At 38.8% G+C, this 22764-nt stretch overlaps 2 protein-coding genes across 3 annotated transcripts in view; one reads left to right on the top strand and one right to left on the bottom strand.

The window, feature by feature from the left end:
• The window catches only part of LOC420734, a 56563-nt gene extending 41216 nt beyond the window's left edge, over positions 1-15347 (bottom strand). The window contains exon 1 of the mRNA XM_025147538.3: positions 15146-15347. The gene's annotated coding sequence lies outside the window, so the exon portion shown is untranslated. The remainder of the gene's footprint in view (positions 1-15145) is intronic.
• A 12-nt stretch (positions 15348-15359) lies between these two features.
• LOC101748775 (probable G-protein coupled receptor 141-like) lies at positions 15360-19018 on the top strand. Of its 2 annotated transcripts, NM_001389416.2 has the most exons (3): positions 15360-15525; positions 16029-16166; positions 16969-19018. In NM_001389416.2, the coding sequence occupies exon 3, from the start codon at positions 16971-16973 to the stop codon at positions 17844-17846; it is 876 nt and encodes a 291-aa protein (NP_001376345.1). In that variant the 5' UTR covers positions 15360-15525; positions 16029-16166; positions 16969-16970; the 3' UTR covers positions 17847-19018. The 2 variants fall into 2 exon arrangements, with proteins under 2 accessions (NP_001376345.1, XP_040529540.1); XM_040673606.2 differs by lacking the exon at positions 16029-16166 and having other exon boundaries at positions 15383-15525; positions 16969-18882.
• Positions 19019-22764: the final 3746 nt, after the last annotated feature.

Genomic DNA, 22764 nt, shown 5'->3' with positions numbered 1-22764 from the left:
TTCATGTTCACCCCCACTGGGAGGGCTGAAGAGGGATTGGATGTGCTGCCAGGCAATGATGTGGAAGGACAGAAGTCTGAAAAGCTCCTGAAAATTGAAATGTAGACAGGGTCAGATCAGCATCTGAAATGTAGCCAAACAGCTCCTGAGAACAGTGATGATGGAGGCAGCAGTGGGGAGCTGCAAACATCGAGGAGCCAGTCCATAGAGGAAAGGGGAATTTCCAGTTACCATCAACTATTTGGTCAAAGACACTCTGATTTTGCTAACTTTCTGTTGCAGAGAAGATTAGAAAACAACCACTCAAGAACAACAACAAAAAAAAAGCACTCTGTTACAGCAGGACATAGAGGTCATAAGCCCTGCAGAAGGTGGTGAGGAAGAGGATAGGAGTGCAGAATATAAGCATGTTTCTGCCATACAGATACAAGGTAATAGACTGTCTCTAGACATCATCGCATGCTATTTACCAAGCCCCTAAAGCTGCCAAGAAGTGGAACTCCCACTGACAGGAACAAGCTGAACTTCCAATACTCATCGTTTCTACTTCTACGTCATCCTTTCAGTTGCATCAATCTCCCCACTAGTTCAACCAGTGAGTCATGAAAAATCATGTTAATGCAAGGATAAATACAACAAGCTTGCTTTTTTGCAGTAATGGTGGTTTGGGGTATCTATCAGACTTCAGTCCTCCTTCTCTAATCCCCCTCATGCTCCAATTTTTATCTTCTAGGCAGTTTTACCCAGACCCTTATCACCTGAACAATCACAAAATGATCACCTGATGATCACCTGACTTATTACAAAAAATGGCTTGTAAATTAAATTCACTTTGCACGAACAAAGTCATCCCTGCAGTAAATTGCCCTCAGAAGTTTAAACCCAAATGGAACATAAACTTTATGTGTTATGATGATACTGTGGAAGCAGCTGTTCTGAAAAAAATAAAATAAAAAAAAATAAATAAATTTGCAGTTCCTTCAAGAAATGTCTGTTTCAGCCACTTATTACAGAAACAGGACTGAAGATATAAATCATTTCAGAAAATACTGGCCACACTGTTACCCTGGTCAACTCCATACTTGCAGACCACCCAAAATATGTAATCATAGAATGGCCTGGGTTGAAAAGGACCACAGTGATTGAGTTTCAACCCCCCTGCTGTGTGCAGGGTTGCCAACCACTAGACCAGGCTGCCCAGAGCCACATCCAGCCTGGCCTTGAATGCCTCCAGGGATGGGGCATCCACAACCTCCTTGGGCAACCTGTTCCATCTAGCATTTAATGAAATGCTTATATGTATGGTTCTGATGGGGGAGGTCAAATATCAGCCCAGTGGAAGATAAAAATTAAAAGTAGACGCAAATTTTACAAAGCAGAAATGACTTCACAGTAGTCTCTATTATAGAAATCAGCATTTGTTCTGTGACTTATTGAGCATTTCTGAACAGCCTGGGAAATAAAATAAAAAGCCAGAGATTACACATTTTTTATACTTTTCTACTATTTTCTGTCATTTTACAAAATAACTGGAAGTAATTTTGAGAAATGGCTGAAGATTTTAGTCATTTTGCAAAATGCCTGGTTTCACTATGTGGCTGTAGCATATATCAGAAATTGGTGCAAAAGCAGTTGTACATAAAATAAGTAGTCAAACCAGATTTCTCCACTTGCTAAGTAATAAGTGCATCAGGACTTTGGAGTTAAATTTACAGAAGAACTTTACAAAAATATATGAAATACTCCAAGTACATGATACCAAAATCTGAATACGATACAGCTATTGCTAATATAAAGAAGGCAAAACAAAATCCTAAGTCAACGTCAAGATGTGAATACTATCTGCTTGCATAGTAAGTATGGAGGATTCGATCTTACTTTCTTCTTCTTCTTTTTAACCATGTGTACGTTGCTACTTCTTCCCCTTCAGATACAGCTTTATTGAGAAGGAAGAGTTTCCCATTTCCCTCATTTCAGATATGAAATGCTACAATTTGGAGACATTCAGAAGCTGATTAAGAGTAGGCACGGAAAAGAAGAATCTTCCATTATGTGAGCATCAAGAATAGATACAATATCATCAAAAAAAGGACATATGACTACTGGCCATGGTGGCACTGATTGTGTCAGAAAACATTTGTCCTCTGTCTATGCAAACATCAGATACACCAGTGGAGTTCTTCAAAGCAGCTACAGTGTTCCAGGGAAAAAGAAAGCACCGCTTGGCTGAATACTTAGCTGGCCAATCTGTTTTAAACAAGGAGCACTTAGCACAGGACAAACTGACTTTATTGATATGCAGCCGATGACTTCAGGCAGCTTGGAGTGGATAATGATGTACCAGGACTGTGTCACCAAATTTTGTGTTCTCCATCCACTTCTATAAAAAAAGAGCTGAGGTTGCTCTACAGATTCTTGACATCTTTTTAATTTTTGGAGCTCCAGTTGTATTACAAAGTCATGATGGAATTGAATTAATTAATGAAGTCATGCAAGAATTGAAGTATTTGTGGCCTCAGCTCAGCTTGGTACATGGAAAACCAGGACAGTCTCAAAGTCAAGATCTGGCAGAGTATTCACGTGGCAGTATTGAGGAAATGCTCATAGAGTGTATGATAGACAATAATTCATGGGACTGCTCTTTGGGAATTCGCTTTGTACAGTTTTCTAAGAATTCAGATCACCACTCAAGAATAAGCTGTTCACCATATTCAGCTCTGTTTGGAGCAGGCTCCAGACGTGAGCTCACCTTGACCTCTCTTGCATCAGGTATGATCAGCTGCCCAATGACTGAGGAGGTCCTGGTCTCTGTGCTGACTGTTCCTGCTGCACCATCCATCCCAGCAGCCAATGCAGATTCAAAGGATCCCACTGGTACTGCCACCAAAGCAGAGGCTGTTACAGAGCCTTCATCTAGGTTTCCATTAGAAGAAATTCATCCACAGCTTCCGAAACCTCCACTCACATAGACCTTACAGACATGTAGCCTTTTGCCAACAGAGACTATGTCCAGTACACAACTGTTAGCTATCCCAGCCTCCAGAACCCTTCTGTTTTTACCAGTTGGACAAAGGAGTACAGGCAGACCAGGCTGGCCTGGTGGAACAATACAGGTCAGCAACCAAGAATAGAGTGTGTGGCCAAGGCAACATCAAGCTGGCAACAACGGACACAATGTGACTCTCTCTCAGACTGAACAAAGGACCATCAAGGAAGCCAAAAATACTGTTTTATGTTTCCAAGCTTAGGTTTTGAGCTTACATTACTTACAAAGATTTTAAATGTGCTAATTTATCAAGATATTTTTTCCAAAATTAACTTAAAAAGTGAGAGATAATAGCAGTTCACTAATTTAACAGCCTGTATGTCTGGAGGAGAGAAAGCTGGTAGCAGAGGCAGCTATTGTTTTCTTTGGTGGAAACTAAAACAACCCCAGCCTACCAACAGAAAGTTCCCCTTCCTCTTTACCAGTGATTATGTTACAAGATAATACATAGTCCGGATATAGCCTATGTCACCCTGCCTTATGAAAGAACCAGAAATTGATATAGTATGGTTTGCGTTGTCTTTATTCTAAATGTATTTTACTGAATGAATTTAATTTCATTAGGGAGTTAATCAGCGTAGCTGTTTCTCATTACTAATGTAACCTGTACATATGCACATTCTCGTTATCTCTGCTATATCTCCCCTCTATGCAGTCTTAAAATAAATGAGACAATTTCCCATAGAACTCTTCCAATATTCAGGAATATGCTCAGTTCAGAGCTGCTGTGTGGATATTGCACCCGTGTGCATTTTGTTTTACTTCAACAGTAATCGACCTGCAAACTCAGTCACAAAAAAGAAAACCAGCAAAAACCATGAGAGGAGGGTGCCACTTTCATTCTGTTAATGTGGTTAAACCACAACATTCCACCACTAACAGCAGACTGCAAACCGAAGCTGATATCTCTATGGTTGAGCAGTATTAATGTTCCAATAATTAAGCAATTCAAAAGGCTGAACATTCTTTGGTGCTTTAGGAGAGATGAAGCTGTTTGAAATGCAACAGTGGAGTGTGGAGAATAAACAAGGCTGGAAAACAATACCAGCAAACTTTTCACCCTGTGAATGTGAGCTACATGAACCAGCAAAACTACAAGAACAGATGAAAAGATGAAAAGCCTGACAAGTGAAATTAGGCAGCAAGCAGTTCACGAACAAACAAGCAAAGCCAAGCTGCGAGACAAAAATGAATCTGTAAGAAAATTGCCAGCTGTTCCTTGGCTAAATTCCCTCAAACTGGTCACAAGTGAGCTTATTTAACTGCATGAGGGACATAACAAAATGGTAATGGAGGTACATGCAAAAACGCAGCATGTGAAATACATCATCACCATAATAATCACCATCTTTTACTAAAGCGTGTAGGAGTGTGAAACCTCTGCAGCTACTGGTAAAGTAAAAATAAATAAATGAACTTATATATATATGTTGGGCTAAAATACTTTCTATCTTCTAAGAGTTATTTTCATCATTACAGGAAAAAAAAAAAAAAGAAGGAAAAACAAAAAACCACAAACTGAGAAAATATTAGCAAGGACAAAATCTTGTTCTGGAGGTCAGAATGTGTGTAAGAGCAAATGTTAACTTAGCTTTATGTTAATAAATGCTCCACATTAATAACTACCGCAAGTTAGTGAATTTAGTAGCCATAACTTGTATCTTGAAACCTCACAAAGCTCTGAACACACACACACACACACACACACACAACAACAACAACAACAACAAAACCCAAACATGGAAAGGAGTTTCACCTCAGTTCTCTGTTGTATTAAGACTACTTAAAACAATAGAATCCTACTAAAAATAGGTTGGAAGAGATTTCTTGAGGTCCTGTAGTCCTATCCTCTGTCAAGCGTGGATAAAGTCAAAGTTAGATGAGGCTGCTCAGGACTGTGCTTGCATTCTGAAAATTTCCAAGGACAGAGAAACCAAAGACCTCCTCTGTGCTGCTGATCCATAGCTGCAACATTCTCACATCATTATCATTATTATTCTTTTTGTACATCATTCAGATTCAGTTTCCCTTGCTGCAACTCAAGACTCGTTTCTTTTCCTTCCCATCATTTAACTTCAAGGGAGTCTGGCACTGTCTCCTCTGTAAGTCCCTTCATGCGCAGGAAGGCAGCAGCCAGTTAACCTATCCTCAGCCCTTTGCCCTATTTTCTCCTGGTTAAATCCAGTTCGCTCCATCTCCTGGCCATGCTCTGGCTAATGTTGCACTGTATGACACAGTCCCTCATCACAAGGTCATGCTACTAACTCCTTTTAAAAAGTCTGTGCTATGTTGAAGGTTATCAAAACCAGCACTGAGGAGCAATTAGTTTATTGCCACCTGTTGCTATCTGATCCCATTCAGTGGTCTTTCAATGCCATGTTTGAACCTCACATCTGACATCCTTGCTCACCGTTTTCCAGTGACTGAAGTAATTACTTGGGAGGTGGTGGAGTCACCAAACCTGGAGGTGTTCAAGGAATGTCTGGACGTTGTGTTGAGGGACATGGTTTAGCGAGAACTATTGGTGATGGGTGAATGGTTGGACTGGGTGATCCTGTGGGTCTTTTCCAACCTTGGTGATTCTATGATTCTACTTGTCACCTACTTGTACTCACAAAGTACAACAGTAAGGGGACGTTTTCTTACTTTTTTTTTCCCCCAAAATCTAGACATCTCAGGGAAAAGTATGTAGTTCTTCAAACAACAAAAGCCATGGCCATTCAGATGAAAATTGCAGCAGAAAATGCCTTTTTTTTATTTTTACTGTAATAATCCACATTCCAAACAGACTTTCTTAATGAACGTGCATTTTCGTTCTTTTTCTTTCTCTTTTCTTTCTTTTTCTTTCTCTTTTCTCTCTTTTTCTTTCTCTTTTCTTTCTTTTTCTTTTTCTCTTCCTTCCTCCTTCTCTCCCTCCCTGCCTTCTTTCCTCCCTTTCTCCCTTCCTTCCTTCCTTCTTTACTTTCTCTCTTTGTCTCTTTCTTTCTCTTTCAAATTTTTCCAAGAAAATCCATGATTTTGAAATGGTTAATATTTTGTTACACTTTCAAAATATTTCAGCTATTTTCTTCAAAACTGTATTTTTCTTTTCTCTCCTGAGTCTGCCTGGGATGGAGTCAGTTTTATTCACAGCAGTCTGTATGGCACTACGTTAGAGCTTAACAAACAAAACAGTGCTGATAACACTCCAGTGTTTCAGATCATGTTGAGACAAGGCCTTCTTACACTGCGACAAGGCCTTCTGTGTTTTTCACCCTGAACTCTCATCAAATGGGCTGGGGGTTGGGCTAAAGGCTGGAGTGAGGACACAGGCAGGACTGCTGACCCAAAGTAACCGCAGAGATACTCCATGTCACACAACATGATGTTCACCAATAAAACTGCAGGGGGAAGTGTGTTTCCTAAGTAGCTATTGCTCAAAGAATAGCAGGATATTGGCCTGCTGGTGCTGAGTGGTTTTGCATCAGTTATTTACGGTTTTTTGTTTGTTTGTTTGTTTTCTTTCACAAATTAAATCATCTATATCTTGATCCATGAGATTTATATATAAATATATGTATATAATTACATATATATAATTATATATAATTATATAAATATATATATAATATATGTATATATTGCTCTTCTAGTTCTCTCTCCTATCCCTCTGCAGGAAGTGACTGCCTGACTGACCGGATGGAAATTCAGCTGCCAGCTGGGGACAACATGCTATGCTTCCAAAATTAAGCTACTTTTTTAAACAAGGCATTAAAATGCTGTATTTTTTTGTTGTTGTTGTTGTTGTTGTTGTTTTTAAATCAGTGCTTGGGATTGCATTAAGTCCAAAGAGCTTTAGTTTAGAAAATTAAATTGGATTTTAATACAATAATACTTTTATTCAAATTGCTAAATTTGAGCATATCAAGCAAAAAAAAAATCCAAAAGCTCAAACAGGAAAAATATATTATATATTCATAGTTTAATCAGGTGGCTTTTCAATTATCAGAAGGCTTTAACAAGAAACTTTTAAACTAATAAATTTTCAGCCTTTAACAGCTAGCAACTGACTAATATTGACTAACAAAGCTTTGAAAGTCATGCCTAAACCATCCCTACTGAAAAAAAAAAAAATCCCCACAAAAATGAAATAAAACAGAGCAAACAGGCAAACAACAAAAAATAGCAACAGGATCATTAATTGCCTCTTTCACTGTCCTTCTTTGAACTGATGACTGAATCCCTGGATTTATGTCTGAGACCTTACATCTTCTGATTGCAAAAGAAAGTAACTGAATTTTTAGATAAATTAGGCCTCCAGCTTTACAAATGAATATAACATTTTTAAGACAGTTATTTCTACCGCAATTACTTCAGCTATTCTGTACATGAAAGATGTACAGATATATATACATAATACAGATTATGTACAGAATTGTACACAAATCTATGTAACTTTGAAACCTGTAGATAAACTCCATTCCTGATTTTCATCTGCATTTTACATCAATTAATCACATTTAAGACATTTTTTTCACTCTCAGATATGAGAAAAATAAACTTCCCAATAGTTCAGGATTTACTTAGGAGAAAAACAGGACCTCTTGTAAGGAAAATCTTCTTCATGCAATTATTTCTCAGAGCAAGTGAGTGGCTGCTGAAGGTTTGTTACATGTGCTTGGAGAAGGTGAATGAACATGATAATTGGACCATGGGAAGCTGTCCTGCATTAGCACCTTGTGCAAGTGTGTGTGGCTGCAGTTATTCTGAAAGTAAAATACTTTGAGAAGAAAACCTTGGGGTAACATGGGTCAGTGATGACCATGGGGAGCAGCCACCAGCCCCATCATACTTGGAAGGCGTGTGATGCCAAGGCTGGCACCATTCAGCTTTTGTAACGTGCAAAGGAGAGAGTTCCATGTGAGAAAGAACTCATAGTCACAGGGTAGAGAAACACGTGTGCTAGTTTTTGGCTACTATTTATCTCAGAAGAATACTGGAAATAAAAGTGTTGTGATTTATAAAACCCGAGGTGGTTTCAGAATTATAGTCATTATGTTCTCTCACTTTTATTTAAAATGGGAGCTGATCAAGGACTTCAAGCCCTTTCAATTATTTCACGGTTCAAATGACTGCATTTCTCTTCAGAAAGCTTTGTACCCTCTGAGATCCTGGAGGTCAAAAAGCCAACTGACAAAACTGTCACTGTGCAATAGGAGATTACCTAGGCAGATTTACAAGGATCTTAGCATTCCAATGGCTATGATTAAAGAACCATAACCTTCTCCTTTTAATTCTTTCCAAAATATGCATTTGCTCTGTGGATGAAGAAGTACTACCATGGAAGCCTTTTCAGACTTGCAGCAACCTAATATGAATGCAGTCAAATCCATCTCCTGCTATATATGGATAAAAAAGGGAAAGTTCTCATTTCCTCTCACTTGCTTGAGCAATGAAAATATCACTTTCTGTAGCCAAGCTATTAAACTTTATTTTGATTTACTTTCTTTTTTTAAATTGTTTTATCATCTGTCTTGTCTAACATTAAGAACTTTTCTATTCTCACTCCTTGATCTTATCCCTGCAGCTGAGTATTCCCAACCATTTCTAAACATCTTGCGGCTTTGATCCCTCCTTTTGGGCTCAGGAACCATGATGCATCTGGCAGATGCTCTACAGAGACCAGACCTCAGGCTTTCCCTCTACTCTTTGGGAATGTAGCACATCACTAACAAGTGCTGTATTTGCACTAGATTTTATTTATTCAACGCTTTTCCTGGACCCAAGGATGTTCACCTATCAACTTTTTGAATTAGCCAAGACAGATTACTACAGTAGGACAATACATGGATCAGAGGTATTTGGTCTAGACTCTCTTGCTTCTTCTGATCAATTAGCAAATGATGTCTTTAATGATTCAAGCCTTGAGCTAGTGACACTTTGTATTCATTTGACTTGCAGTCATTCAAAAATGGCAGGTAGTTGAGAACAAAACTCTGTAAAGTAACCTCAGGTTGCATGTGGAAAAAAAAAGAAAAAAGAAAAGAAAAAAAAAAGGCTAGTGTCTTTTGTCATCCCATCCTTCACATCCAGGAACCGATAGAGGTTGAAATAAAAGCAATTAAATTAATCACTCAATCACTTAAACATTCCCCTCCACCCCATTCTCTTTTTCTACAATCCATTTTTGTCAGTGTGGAAAGATAAGTCCAACAGGACTCTGCTAAATGATTCATTTGGAACCTATCATATATTTCATTTTCATAGAGTTAGCTTAAAGTATGCTAATTAGCTGCATGGCCCATCTATGCTTGAGGGTGAAAATGTTCTTATAATTACAGTAATTTCTCAAACCCTTGAACTGAAAAAAACAGTGAAATTGTGAAAGCTATTGAATCCACTGATGTAGACAGTTTGATGATAATTAGGATCATGATCATTTTAGTAAAAGAGAATTTTGATTTGTTGTCTATATTCTGTTTACAATGTGGTGAGAGTAGGGGGTATAAACAGACATATGGCATGGCATTCATTTTAACTTGTTCCTGTGAACACCATGGGTAATGAAACTTTCCCAATTAATAAAGAGATGATAGAAATGACATTGTTTTTCCATTTTTCGAAATGCTCACTGGGGTTATTTAGTAATAAGTACCATATAAAAATAAATTTTAATACATAATCTAATACAGTGAACAAAAAGCCCTTCTGCTTTGGGATGAGCTCTCAAGTAGTGATTCCACACATTTTCCTCACATTTCAGTAAACAGCAATCCCAGGTAAGACTTACATATACATATAGTCTGCTTGTCTGCTTTGTTGATTTTAATCTGTCTCCACCTAAAGGCCATTTTTTTGTTTTCTGTGAAGGAATAGCTTGCTGTAAGGAAGGTATGGTCACTTCATTATCACATCATTAGAAGTAGCAGAAGTGCTGCCTGCATGTACATCAGAGCAGCTGAGGTAATTTCTGTTCACAGAATGACAGAATCACAGAATAGCCCAGGTAGGAAGGGACCTCAAGGATCATCAAGCTCCAATGCCCCCACCACAGGCAGGGCCACCAATCTCCCTATTTAATACAAGACCAGGCTGCCCAAGGCCCCATCCAGCCTGGCCTTGAATATCTCCAGGGATGGGGCATCCACAACCTCTCTGGGCAGCCTGTTTCAGCACCCTACCACTCTCATAGTGAAGAACTTCCCTCTGACATCCAACCTAAATCTTCCCTCCTTCAACTTAAAACCATTTCCCCTTGTCCTGCTGTTATCTACCCTTTCAAAGAGTTGACTTGCCTTTAGGTACTGAAAGGCTGCAATGTGATCACCCCACAGCCGCCTTTTCTCCAGGGTGAACAAGCCCAGTTTCCTCAGCCTGTTTTTGTAGGGGAGGTGCTTCAGCCCACTGATCATCTTCGTGGCCCTCCTCTGGACCCTCTCCAACAGCTCCCTGTCTTTCTTGTATTGGGGGCTCGAGACCTAGATGCAGTACTTCAGATGGGACCTCACAAGGATAGAGTAGAGAGGGATAATCACCTCCCTATCCCTGCTGACCACCCCTCTCCTCTTGTCATTTAGGAGGTCTGCAACTTCTTCCTGAGAGGATGAACTGGTTGTTTTGGACCAAAAAGAAGCAAGAGGATGAGAAAGAGACCCCAAAAGAGATGCTATTTTCTTGGTAACTTTGACAGTCTTTTATTGAGCAACCAAATTTCTAAATCTGATTGTGACAGAGAGATTTACTATTAGGATATAGGAGGACAGCTCTGACCCAAGGAATGTCTGCTGCAGCTACTGCTTTTCCTAGAGTAATGAACTGGCCAGCTCAAACACTCATTGCTGTTTGTTACTGACATATCTCTGAAGAAGTCAACAGAAACTTTTCCAGGGCAAGGCAAAGAGGAGGAATACTTTAAATACATAGTGAGCATCTCCTTTTAAATCCCTTTGGATTATTCCTATCTGCACAGTGTTATGTTTCCTAAACTGCTTCCATCACTGCATTGCAGAACTGTTTTTTAATCTTTCCACATAGGGTGGCCATGCTGCATACAAGACACTCTAACGGTGAAGAAGTCAGTTTTTGTAAATATAGGACTTAGTTCTTTGCACAAATAGCCTCAGATTTGGAAATTCCTCTGCTTGTGGATTTTCCCAATTGTGGGTTTTCTACACCTTGCCCACCCTTCCTTCCTTCCATTGGGAAGGGAATTGAAGGAAGCAGCTTCTGTGGTGGAAGTCGCTAGCTGAAATATTCAGATTTCAAACTCACCTTTGCTTCTCTGGGGTTCCTTTGAAGTCCTGATAGGTAATTAAATAGGACAGACAGTGCACATTTTTTATTTTCAGAGTTCTAGTCCCTGTCTTCTAGAGCTCTCCCTGTGGATCCATCCAGAATGTGAGAATTCATCTTTCTTCCAGAAAACTAGGAAACATTCCTCAGAAAGGATAAGGCTCATTTTTGTAGGAGACAATCACAAATACCAAACTGCAAGACCTTATGAGAGTTTAAAACCAGTGGGAATTTGGAAAAAACAACCCACTACTGAAAAAAAAAAAACAAGTGCAAAGCTGACAGCATAGCCCACCTTGGAAACCTCTTTGTTTTGAACATGGCCCATGTTTTCTGTAATACTTTTAAAACTTCCATCCATGCAATGAGGATCTCTGGTTTCTGGAATAAGTCACATGGTTTATGTTTTCTTTCTATTTGCCTCTGTGCCAAGAAAACTGATGAGATTTAACTCCTATAGAGGCCCTGGGGATTCTGCATATTGCTAGCAGAAGTCACTGCTGTTGTGGGTGTATGACTATTTATCAAGTCGAAGAATGTGAGAAACGGGGTCCAGCAGTAATGAGTGTGGATATCGAAAAGCAGATTTCTGAGAAAGAGTGTGGGACTCTAAATGGAAGAAGTTAATATTAATGAGGAGGACTAGTGGCAGCATGTTCCAACAGAAAGGAAAGAGGTTTGGGCCAGGGAAAGGTTATGTTGTCAGTGCCAGAGCCCTCCTCACATATGGCTCTTTGCAGATGTTTCCTTGAAAGGCGCTTTAATACTAGTATTATCAATTTCTTAGAACAGCAAAAAGCAGAGAAAACTAATTAATTAAAAAATTAATTAATTTTAAAATTAATTGCCTTTACAGGCATTGAGAACAACTAGACCAAACAATAGGATATGACTATTTATTAAGTCTTCTTACTACTATCTTACCACTAAACTGGTATATACCAGTCAGGAGAATAATGACCACAAGTTCCTCTGCTTGTAATAAATATTATCTCCATACTCCAAACTGAAGAAGTTTTGTTTCAAAAAGCAAGACATAACCTGCCTTTGATATACCTTGTCAAATTCCTCTGTAGAAATCTACCAAGTTTTTTTTTTCTTCTTATGTAAAGCATAATATTTTTGAAGTATATTAAATAGGTATGAGTAAGGCAACTATGTTTTATTATTATTTCTTAATAAACAGAGAAGCCAGTTAGTCTCTTCCATCATGACAAAGCCTGAGAAACTGCTCCTCAAATCTGAAACCAAATAAATAGAGGATTAGTCTAAGAATCTGAAATGTGATTTTTTTTTATTACTTACTGACTGAAATTATACATTTCTTCATGAAGCATGAGTGGGTGGGATTTGCAATTTAAAGCAATTATCCTAAAACACTGTAGTATGGTTTGCTCATTTTCTGGTACCTGTGACTCATTTCTGATGGACTGAGAGTGAGACAGTAAGAAGTCCTTGCTGCAATCACAGAAAAATTTCTAAGTTAGAATGTAACACAGTCATTCCCTGTCCTTCTGATGTTGTTTATGATTGGCATATATGGAGCTAAGTTTCCATAACAAACCAGCTATAGAATATTTAGTATTAACAAATAGTTGAAATGACCAGCAATTATGACACTAAATTGGAAGTAGATAAACTTGAAAAGCTATCCAGTAAAACAAGGTGGCATGGCTTTATGGTAGATACTATAAAGATAGGAGCTCTTGAGTTCATATGTGAAACTATAGTTGCTATTATAATGACCAGTAAACACATTCTCTCACACAGTGACATTGAAAGTAGAGGCAATCCTGCAGAAATGAAATAAAATCAAGTGCATAGAATTCTACTGCTTAGAGGAGCTCATCCAGTCTCTGAATATTCAGTAAGTCTTATTCCTCTTCACTCAACTGTCACTCCTTCTAATATTCTCTTCTTCATTTAAAACTCACCTTTCCTCTTTGTCTTCTCTATTTCCATGATTCTGGAGCCAGACACGACCAATTCTTTCCCTACTTAAACTCTATTTGTGATACTAGTCTTGACCTGGATCTCTGACACGAATATGTGCATTTCTCTTTCAGTCTTTATTCTCACCACTGGCAAACTGTGCTATAATGAAAGAAGCAAAAGCAAGATCTTGAGGTTCATTTGCAGAGGCTGAGGTGACTCAATTTCCTTTTGTACCCTAATGGGAATCTGACCTAAAATGTAAGACCTAGTATTGCTGAGCATGTTATATATATATTTCCTTTTCTTTTTCTAAATAGAACATGAAGATGAAAGTTTAACACACTGAACACTGAAGTTGCAATAGAAAAGGAACACTTTGAGGACATAGCAACTCAGGGATATGAAACATCAATTCAGTAGCTCAGTTTCTGCCCCACAGCTGTTTCAGTGTCAGCCAAAGGTGCTTCTTTGGCTGTAGTTTTTGGAATTACTATACAACCAAAGAGCTCAGACTTGATTGGGTAAGGCAAGAGAGTATGCAAAATTTTTGATGTTCCAGTTTGCTTTGGCTCTGCCTGGAGCACCTACTGTTAACATAATTGTCATTTCAACAAATCAGTTTCTCCATCTCTTCTTCAGTACTACTTGGTGATTCAATCTGTGGATTGCTCCAGATGCTGTCTGTAGACAGAACACATGGCTGCATGCATTTCCCTGCTTTACCCAGAGGCTGTGAATATAGGCAGTTTCACGGGCACTTTAACCTGCCAAAAGCATTGGTGTCTGACACCCATGCTGCTCCATATTCCCGTATATGTTTCTGCAGACCCAACCAATCATTCTGATGTCCAAACATTATTACTACCATGTCAGGAAGCATCCTGTCCTTATGTAGTATTAAGAAGCTGGAACCATACCTGGTGAGTATCATTCACACAGCTGTTTTCCTTTCTCACTCTGTCTGTTGGAGCAATTATTCATTTCTCTCGCCCCTGAGCCACCAATACATGCAGTCTCCAAAACAGGGTTTCTACTTGCTCTGAATCCTTGTCTAAATGTGATGTTAACTGTTTTCTCAAAGCTTTCAGAGTTTATCTTCAGAATGTCCCACATACCAGTCGCTATGTGCTCTTGCTCACACTCAAAACTCTTTCAGTCTATCTCCCTGAATTTTAGTGCCTTTGTTTTTGTGTATGTGTCTTCGTATTTAGTTACTGTCTATCCTGTTCTTACTAATGACTGTACTTAGTAATAGGAGAGAAGTGTCCCAGAGGGAACCACCCTCACATTCCACAGAAGATGACTGTTTACAATTGAAGAAGTGATGCTAGTTCAGCCCTACTGGAATATTTGCTTTATGTTAGTGCTCACAAGACTTTGTATACTAACTATTCTTATTTGACTATTGACAATTCTGACTACGGTTTAGAAATTTAATTGAAAAAAAAATCACCACGTATTTTGTTTTCTCTTTCGTTTCTAATCAATTAGCTGGTTTTTACAGTCTGTGGAAAATCCCCAACTCAATGTTTCCTTTTTACCTTACAGCTATGCTTTGGCTTGAGGTCAGCCTTCATGTTGTTCAGAATAACCTTTAAGAGGTGCTGGTCTCTGACTGTGCTCTTTAACAGCAGAAACTCTTAAGTTGCTTTATATATGTGAAGTTTATTTTACTTGTGCTACTTAAGCAGCGAGTAACCACCTCTTTATTCTTGAAGACAGAGAGTTCAAGTGATGTCTTTTTTTAAACTCTGCTAGCACTTTGTTATTCTGGCACATTTTGATAAACTATTAAATATAAAACAAGCACAGGATAAAATGCATTTATAATGAAAAATCCTCTACTCAGATGCATATATCTTTACTTACTGGCTTAACGGCAAAATCCAGTACCTTGTAATAGTTGTACAGCTGAGGGAATCACTGCCCAGCTTAAGACTGACCAAGTATGGACAGGAGCAGTCCTGCCAAGTGATCCTGTCCGACGTGTCCAAGCATAGTGATGATTTCTGACAGCTCAGCAACTTTCCAACATTTTCTTCTGCACGAACAGCAGAGTAATACTGGAAGTTGAACTTATTTGATTGCCATCTCTGCAAATTAAAATATTACTTCTTCCTTCCTGTATGTGGGCTGAGAAAACCTTCAGCTGCTCTTGGGTGAGCAGCAGCGACCAAGGCTCTTTTTTTCACACTGATTATATGTGCCGTATGCTACGGGTGCATGAAATGGCAATGAAGGGAGGAGGGATCACCAAACTAAGACATGATAAGGTAAAAATTAATAATTTTACTTCTATAAATAGAGTTGAAGAGCTAATCTATTTCTGAGTAATATAAACTGTTGGTATCTGGGCTATAATTATGTCATTTATTATAATTTAAAAAATGATTGTTCCTAATTAAAGCCAGTTTGAAATATTAACATATAGTGGAATGTTCTTTTATGCCATGAGTAGAAAGTCATCTTCATAAGCCTTGTATAACTGTTCTTACAGCAAAGTCAATAGTGAAGCAAATTTCTCATGCCTGTCTCAAAAATATTAGTGGGCATGAGAAATTTTAAATTCTTTGGAATTCTTCTAAGAGCATGCATTTTAAAAGAACTCAAATGGTTTAGATCAGATTTGGACATAGTATTCCAGCGGTCTTCTAAAGATGCTTTGACTGATGCTTTACAAATAAGAATTTTCTCTGAAAATGTTCTTCAGTTACAATCAATTACTGGGAAATACGAGACCCTAATAATGGAAATGTGCTTTGTAATCATTTCGCAGATGAGTGCAACAGAATTAAGGATTGCAGATTAAAGCCATGTTACTGATTCCAAACAAGAGAGTAATCAGAGAGTGAACACATTACCTCTCAGAGACACCGTATTTCAGCCGTTACATTCTTTTGATACTCTCTATAAGGTGAGATCTCACTAGCAAAATATTCGTGTACCCTGCGTGTTATACCCATATGCTCTTGTGCAAACAGAGACCTGTGTGCAAGCCTTATGTCTAAATGTGAACGTGGATGCATGTGGCTATGTTCAACAAGTGGCAATAGGTTTCTCTCCTTGAAAAAATAACAATAAACAAAAAATCCTTAATTATTTTTAGCTTCTCCTTACTTTTCATAATAGAGCGGCACTCTATTCTGTAGCAAAAAGTTTTGGAAATGAAGCAAGAAGAAATTGACTTTTAATCTGCAGGTCCTTATTTCCAGTGTGTCTACAAATCTAGAAACAGTTGCTGCCTTATGGGTACCCTGCAGTCATCCAGCAAAATGCTAAAAATATGGCCTCGGTGTCTTCATAAATTATGCATAAATTGTATGTGCAGCCTCTTTACGTTTCATTATTTTCCCCTCCTTCAATCTCAGGTGCAAGTTAAACATGTAGAATTTTCTAACAGTCAGTGTCTTAATTATTTCAGAAGGCTGATAGGGGCAAATTATTTAAAAACGTCCTGTCATGATGTTTACTGAATTGAAAACACTTTCATTATTATAAACAATATGGTTTAACACTAAGAGATGCAGCTTATTGCTTTCATATACAGCATGAGAACTGTTTTAAGGTTATGTATACATAAGATAACATCAAACATAGTTCACTTGCATATTACTTCATGAATCTGTGACATCCTGTATTTAACAATAAAGGAAGGAAGGAATAAAATATGTCTATTTTACTAATTCCCATTTTTCTTTTTCGGTAACCTTCAAAAGAGATGCTTAACAGGATGCCCAACAGCAGCTTAACCCAGCAGAATCATTCTTTCATCAGGACAGTGCCGGACACGTCAGACACGCTTCGCTCTATTCTCATAATCCTGTACAGCATTGACCTAGCTGGGGGTACTCTTGGTGTCATTGTGATGTCTCACCAGTTGTTTCAAAGAAGATCCCAATCTGCGATGATTGTTATCATAATCAACCTCCTAGTGCTGCACACCTTTCTGTTACTCAGCATCCCCTTCCGCCTCAGCTATTACATTTTAAAGGAATGGAAATTTGGGGCATTCACTTGCAAGCTAGTAAGTGCCACCATCTACCTCCATATGTATATCACCTTCACCTTTTATGTTGCTATCATCATAATACGTCTCTTCCGACTTGAGTTCAACAAGTGCTACACTACAATTTGGGTGACGGCTGTATGGATGCTAGGAGCACTGGTGATTGCTCCTGTTTTTCTCTCTTACTATGGCACCTCTAGAATATACCCTTCCTCTCAATGCTTTCAGTTCCAGCAGGAGATGGAAGAGACGCCCATGGTGATAGTAAACTACTGTCTGGTTGGAGTTCTGCTGGCAGTTTGTGGTTTGCTCACTATAATCCAGTTATCTGTGATGTGCAGACTGACTGTGAAATACTGGCCTGACATCAACTCCCATGTGGAATTCAGGGCTCAGGCAAAGAGTTTCTTCTTCACCTTGGTAACAGTAGTGTGCTTTATGCCTCATCATGTATTCAGAGTATATTATATTCAAAACTTCCACCTGGATAAAGACCATGAACTTCTCACATACAATGAAATTTTTTTAGCTTTAACAGCAATGTGCTGCTTGGATATGTTGTGCTTCATAGCAGGCATAGCCCACTGAACTAAGAACTAACAGGAAGTTCCACTAACAGTGTGTCCGTACTGGCTCTTGGCAGAAAAAAACTGCGTCAGGTCTTTACTGGGCCAGGGAGACTGCTGAGTTTTCAGCATAGCTACATAGGATTGTAGTAGTTTCTGGCTTTTGTAGGCTAAATACTTCCTTCAGAAGCTACCATTTTTCACCTTCTCCCTTGAAGGCAGGCAGATGAACCTTACTTTGGACTTTGACCTCAGTGTCATGCTGTGAATCTTCATTAAGATTTTCCTCAGCTGTCTCACTCTAACCATTGCAGTACAACTATCCATCCCTTCATCTTTTTTTTTCCTCCGAGCATCTCAGTAACAAGACACTGTGTCTGATAAATTGTCCACTATGAAAATCTAACTTCTTTTGACAGCTGTGATGCCAAAGGGAAGAGGAAAGAAAGACATTTCTTTACAGTATTTTTCCACAAGGGATTTTAGATAACAAGGACATAAACTGTACTAAAAAACATATTCGAGGCATGAAACAGGGCATGAATGAAAAGTTTTGCAGAGTATTTTAGAAGAAGCTTCTTTTCTTCACCTCTACGAAGTGTATATGAAACCAAATGAAAGCATTTAAGATTCTAACAACTTCATCTTTATTTGCTTCATTTAAAAAATACAAGCAACCCCCTGACTTGCAGTACTTGAGCCTCTAGAATTAGCAAGAGCTGAACAGGTCACAGGTTTCAAAAAAACCCCACTGTTTTATGTTAATCTCCCACCAGGACTGAATTGGTGGCTGTTATTTCCTAAGTCACAGCTACTATGGTTCCCTGTCCATAGCTGGAGCTAGAATTCAGGATTGGGGGCTTCAGTACTCCGCTGCAGGATCAGCTGCTCTCTGACATGGGGAAATATTCTATCAGACTTCAAAAAATCTTTGATCAGAAAAAGTTTTTGATGTCTGGTCACTTTCATTTGCATGTTATTTATTATCAGATGCCATATTTTTCCATTTATAGATGTAACAAAGCAAAACCAGAATAAACTAACTGAACTGTGTTTAATCGGTTCAACATATGTTCCTGCATGTGTATATAAACTTTCAATGGAGTGTATATTTTTTCCATTAGATGGATTATATTATTTGTGACCTTGAAAAGTGGAATTAAACATTTGAGTCTTGCTCTTTCAGGAACTGCATTCATCATGGAAATGTCTGTTTCTCTTCATTATGTATAAGTTATTTCCATGCAAGCTTGTTCTGCTCAATGTAGAAGGCCTCTAACACTTCTGTCTAAGGCCCCACTTTCATTTGCTGCATCTCAACAGCCTGAGGCCAGATTTCTCCCATCCCAGATTCCCCAGACTCACTCAGGAGTATATTTCCTTCCTCATAGCACCATGAGATATCAGAATTCATACACTGGCTATCTTCTCTACAGAACTGCTATGATGCCTGGATTCAAACAGGTCCAAAGTTGATTTGAGATGGTTAAAGGGCTACACCTATCAAGTAACACCACTGATGTCTCAGAATGGCATTTTTATTTTTATTTTTTAACAAAAGAGCGTGCACTGACTTTGCCAATGCTGAAGATATATTTTTACTTTTAATCATTGCCATTAAAGCTTTGTTCAAAATTCCCAATGGTTCCAGGATCTTTTCTGCCTTTTTTGAAAAGGCAGAAGTCCAGGGAACTATTAGCAAGTCCTGACGCCTTCTGAAAATCCCATACTTCCCTTAGTGATACCAGGTCCACTCCTGTCCTCACTGCAGAGTCTTCTCAGTCCATGATTCTCAAAGAGAGCAGTTAGAGCTACAATACAATAGAGTACAACAGAGATACAATGCAAAAGGCCAGATTCTCAAAAGGATTCCCAAAATAGCAGTTTTTGAAATCTTTCTCTAAGTAGGATGCTCCTTATGTACCTGATAAGAGACCCAGGGTCTCTCAAGGTGAAAAAGCTTAAAAAAAGCTTTGGTACTTTAGAAGAATTTTGAAGAGAACTAGGCAAGAGATGGGGCCTGCAGACAAGTTGTTCGTCACCAGAAATGGTTACTTTAATCTGGATTTGCCAAAGTCTTTAGGAAAACTGGCAAAGCCTTGGATGGGGCAGCAAGTACCTTGTTGAAGGTATGAGAAGATCAGGTGAGTTCCATGCCCCATGTGTTGGTATAATGTTGATCACACTATGCATTTCATATCTATTTATACTTCAGGAGTTGAATTGCTAATTCATTCTTTTGTACAGTGTCTGTATTCAACCATTCTTCAAAATTAATGAAATCCTTTCAGTAGAATAACTCCAAGGAAAAATATTTCATATAGTTCAGAAATTAACTGAAAGGTTTTACCTGAGCAAGGGGGCAAAGCAGAGGTAGTTTTGGTCAAACCAGCACAGAAGTGACAGGACTCTGAGTGTTCCAACAGGCTCTTCAACCTCTCCCCACTGTCTCCTGGAGGTTTGGCTGCTTGTTCCGAAGCCCAGATGTGATACAGGGAGGCTGTCTAATGCTGTGTCAGATTGCTATTAACAGAGTGGTGTGAGAAAGAGCTGTTAAATACACCTTGTTAGGGGCCTCCACACCTGCACTTGGTGGCCTATCCACTTTGGTTTGGTGGCCCTGCCCTTGGCTTTTGTCTGAGACTTTTTTCTTTTCTTGACTGAGAAATTTACTGAAACAATCCTTACTCACTGACACAACTTCCTGGCTTGATTCTGAAGCTGTGTTGTCACTTTGTATTTGACTGGCAAAAGCTGGCCATCACCAGATCTGCTGTACTTGCCTTGCTTAGGAGCTACGGGACTGCATGCTGCACTGGCCCTAGCTGGCACAGATTTGACAGTGTTTCTAGCAGCCTGCTTGATGCTGATTTCTAGATTTTTGCCTAAAACAGTGCTCTTAGAACACCAGTGTTTTGGCTTCTACTGGACAGACAGTGCTTGCACAGAATGAAGACTCAATTTTTGTCACTTTGCACCCCAGTGAGTAGGCTAGGGCTGAGCAAGAAACTGGGAGAGGACACTGATGGGATAGCTCTCTCAGACTTGCCAAAGGTATATTCCATACCATGTAACATCATACCCGGTCCATGAATAACACTCCCCTCTATTTCTTGACCTTCACCACTGATCTATCTGTCCTATGTTCCAGCCTAAGCCACTTTTTAATACTTGGCCACTTTCTCTGTCTCTTCTCTCACTGACAAGAGCTCAGCCATGTAAGGTCAAACTACTCACTGATCTCAATATGGTTCCTTTAATTCAGAGAATAATGGTTTGAGCATTGATACCAGTGTTATTAGCTTTGAGACTCACATTAATGTGATAGAGGTAGGCTGTAATCAATAACCAGTCACCTGCTGAAATCTGTAAGCATTCTGAATACTGGTTAAAATAGAAAGTTATCGTTCTCATCATTCTTTAAGAGGATAATCTGAGAAGTAAATTCTGATGGAGCAATAAAGCTGAGCTCAGACTGTAGGAGATTGTTCTTACTATGTATTATGTAACAGCACATTCCCTGGAAAACAGTTAAAATTTTTTGTTTGAACGCCATTTATACAATCTAAGTAATTCTGGAGATAATTATACATGTTAGTAATTGCTTTCATGTTAACTGAGTATATAAAATTATAAACCATTTAGTCATCCCATTCATTTTTAATGCTTTCATATGAACATTGGGAAAATCTCCAGACTTTCCAAAGGAAGGAATATTAAACGAATAAATGCATCTTCTGATGTTGCTATTTGCATGAAATTGTGCTTAAGGAGAACAGGTAAGCAAAACAAAACCAAAAGCCTACTTGTATACCTTGACTTCCTAAATTAGCTTGGTAATAGAAATCTGTAGGCAGAGCAGGAGAATTCTTACAATGAAGAGGTAATTTATCAGCAGGACTCTAGATACATATTTTATTCTCCCAGAGGTTGCCTTCCCTCTGATAAAATGTGCTTGAGAATGCACACACAGTAGATTATTTTCTCTACTATAGTAGAGAAGAGCTGGTAGATCACAGTCCAGGCAGTTTTGAAAAATGAGAAGTTTGATCAGTTTACATCCACATCAGCCTTGGTTCCTCTGAACACTTACAGCACAACTGCTGCCTTCTGTAGTAAAATTACTCTGGACATATCAATGAAAATGTACAAAACACAAAAAAAATTCATTTACGACACATGCCCAAATGTTTGTGAGCATTTCTGGAACTCCCTCCTGTCACAGCTACAGTGCTTCTATGGCTGGCCTGTTGTACCTGACTCAGACATCTCCTTTTAAAAAGAGCTGAGGGTGATGTGAGCCCACTCACAGGCAAACTGCACTAGGGACATATATTTTTGTGATTCAAATCTGCTAGTATCCAGAATGGCAATATTAAATGAAAAAACGTCTCCTTTGTGTGCGTCTATTCCTTCTGCTTGCTTATACAGTAAGGCCATATTGATGATGCTGTCAGATGAGAATGGCCCTCACTGTAAACAAGCTGAAGGAACAGATTCATTAGGAGGAAACACAGCCCTCCTCTTCCTTTATTTTTCTTCTCCGCATGAGCATTAGTATTTTGAGCACTAACGGATTTTGGTGGAGAAAACAACACAGTCAGGTAATGCTGTTTGCCTCAGACAGGCTCAGAAGCTGCCAAGTTCATTCACAGCAGGGTGCTCGTTAGTATTTACATTGCCCGTTCTGCTGTCTGCAATAGATGAAAATCATTTCCTTTGGAATTACACAAGTAAGAACTAAAAGAAAGTGTCTTGAATTTTCATTGTTTGAGTCTGAATCCCCTTTCCTGGCTATCCTGCTACACCATGTTTCAGAGTGACTCTTTGATATGAGGGAGTTGGTCCCCAAATTAAGGATTCACTTACAGCAGGGTGTCCTTGTTCAGAACAGCAGGTTTCACAACCGTGTATTTTCCATTGCAACAGATACATAAAGA

Source organism: Gallus gallus, chromosome 2 (genome assembly GCF_016699485.2).
Source record: "Gallus gallus isolate bGalGal1 chromosome 2, bGalGal1.mat.broiler.GRCg7b, whole genome shotgun sequence".
In the NCBI taxonomy this organism is placed as follows: domain Eukaryota; kingdom Metazoa; phylum Chordata; class Aves; order Galliformes; family Phasianidae; genus Gallus; species Gallus gallus.
Note: the sequence above shows the minus strand (reverse complement) of the source record. Positions and strands in the feature narration are given on the sequence as shown.

Bases quoted from the DNA above. Each gene is read 5' to 3' on its own strand.
- LOC101748775 (NM_001389416.2), top strand. From the start codon at position 16,971: ATGCTTAACAGGATGCCCAACAGCAGCTTAACCCAGCAGAATCATTCT.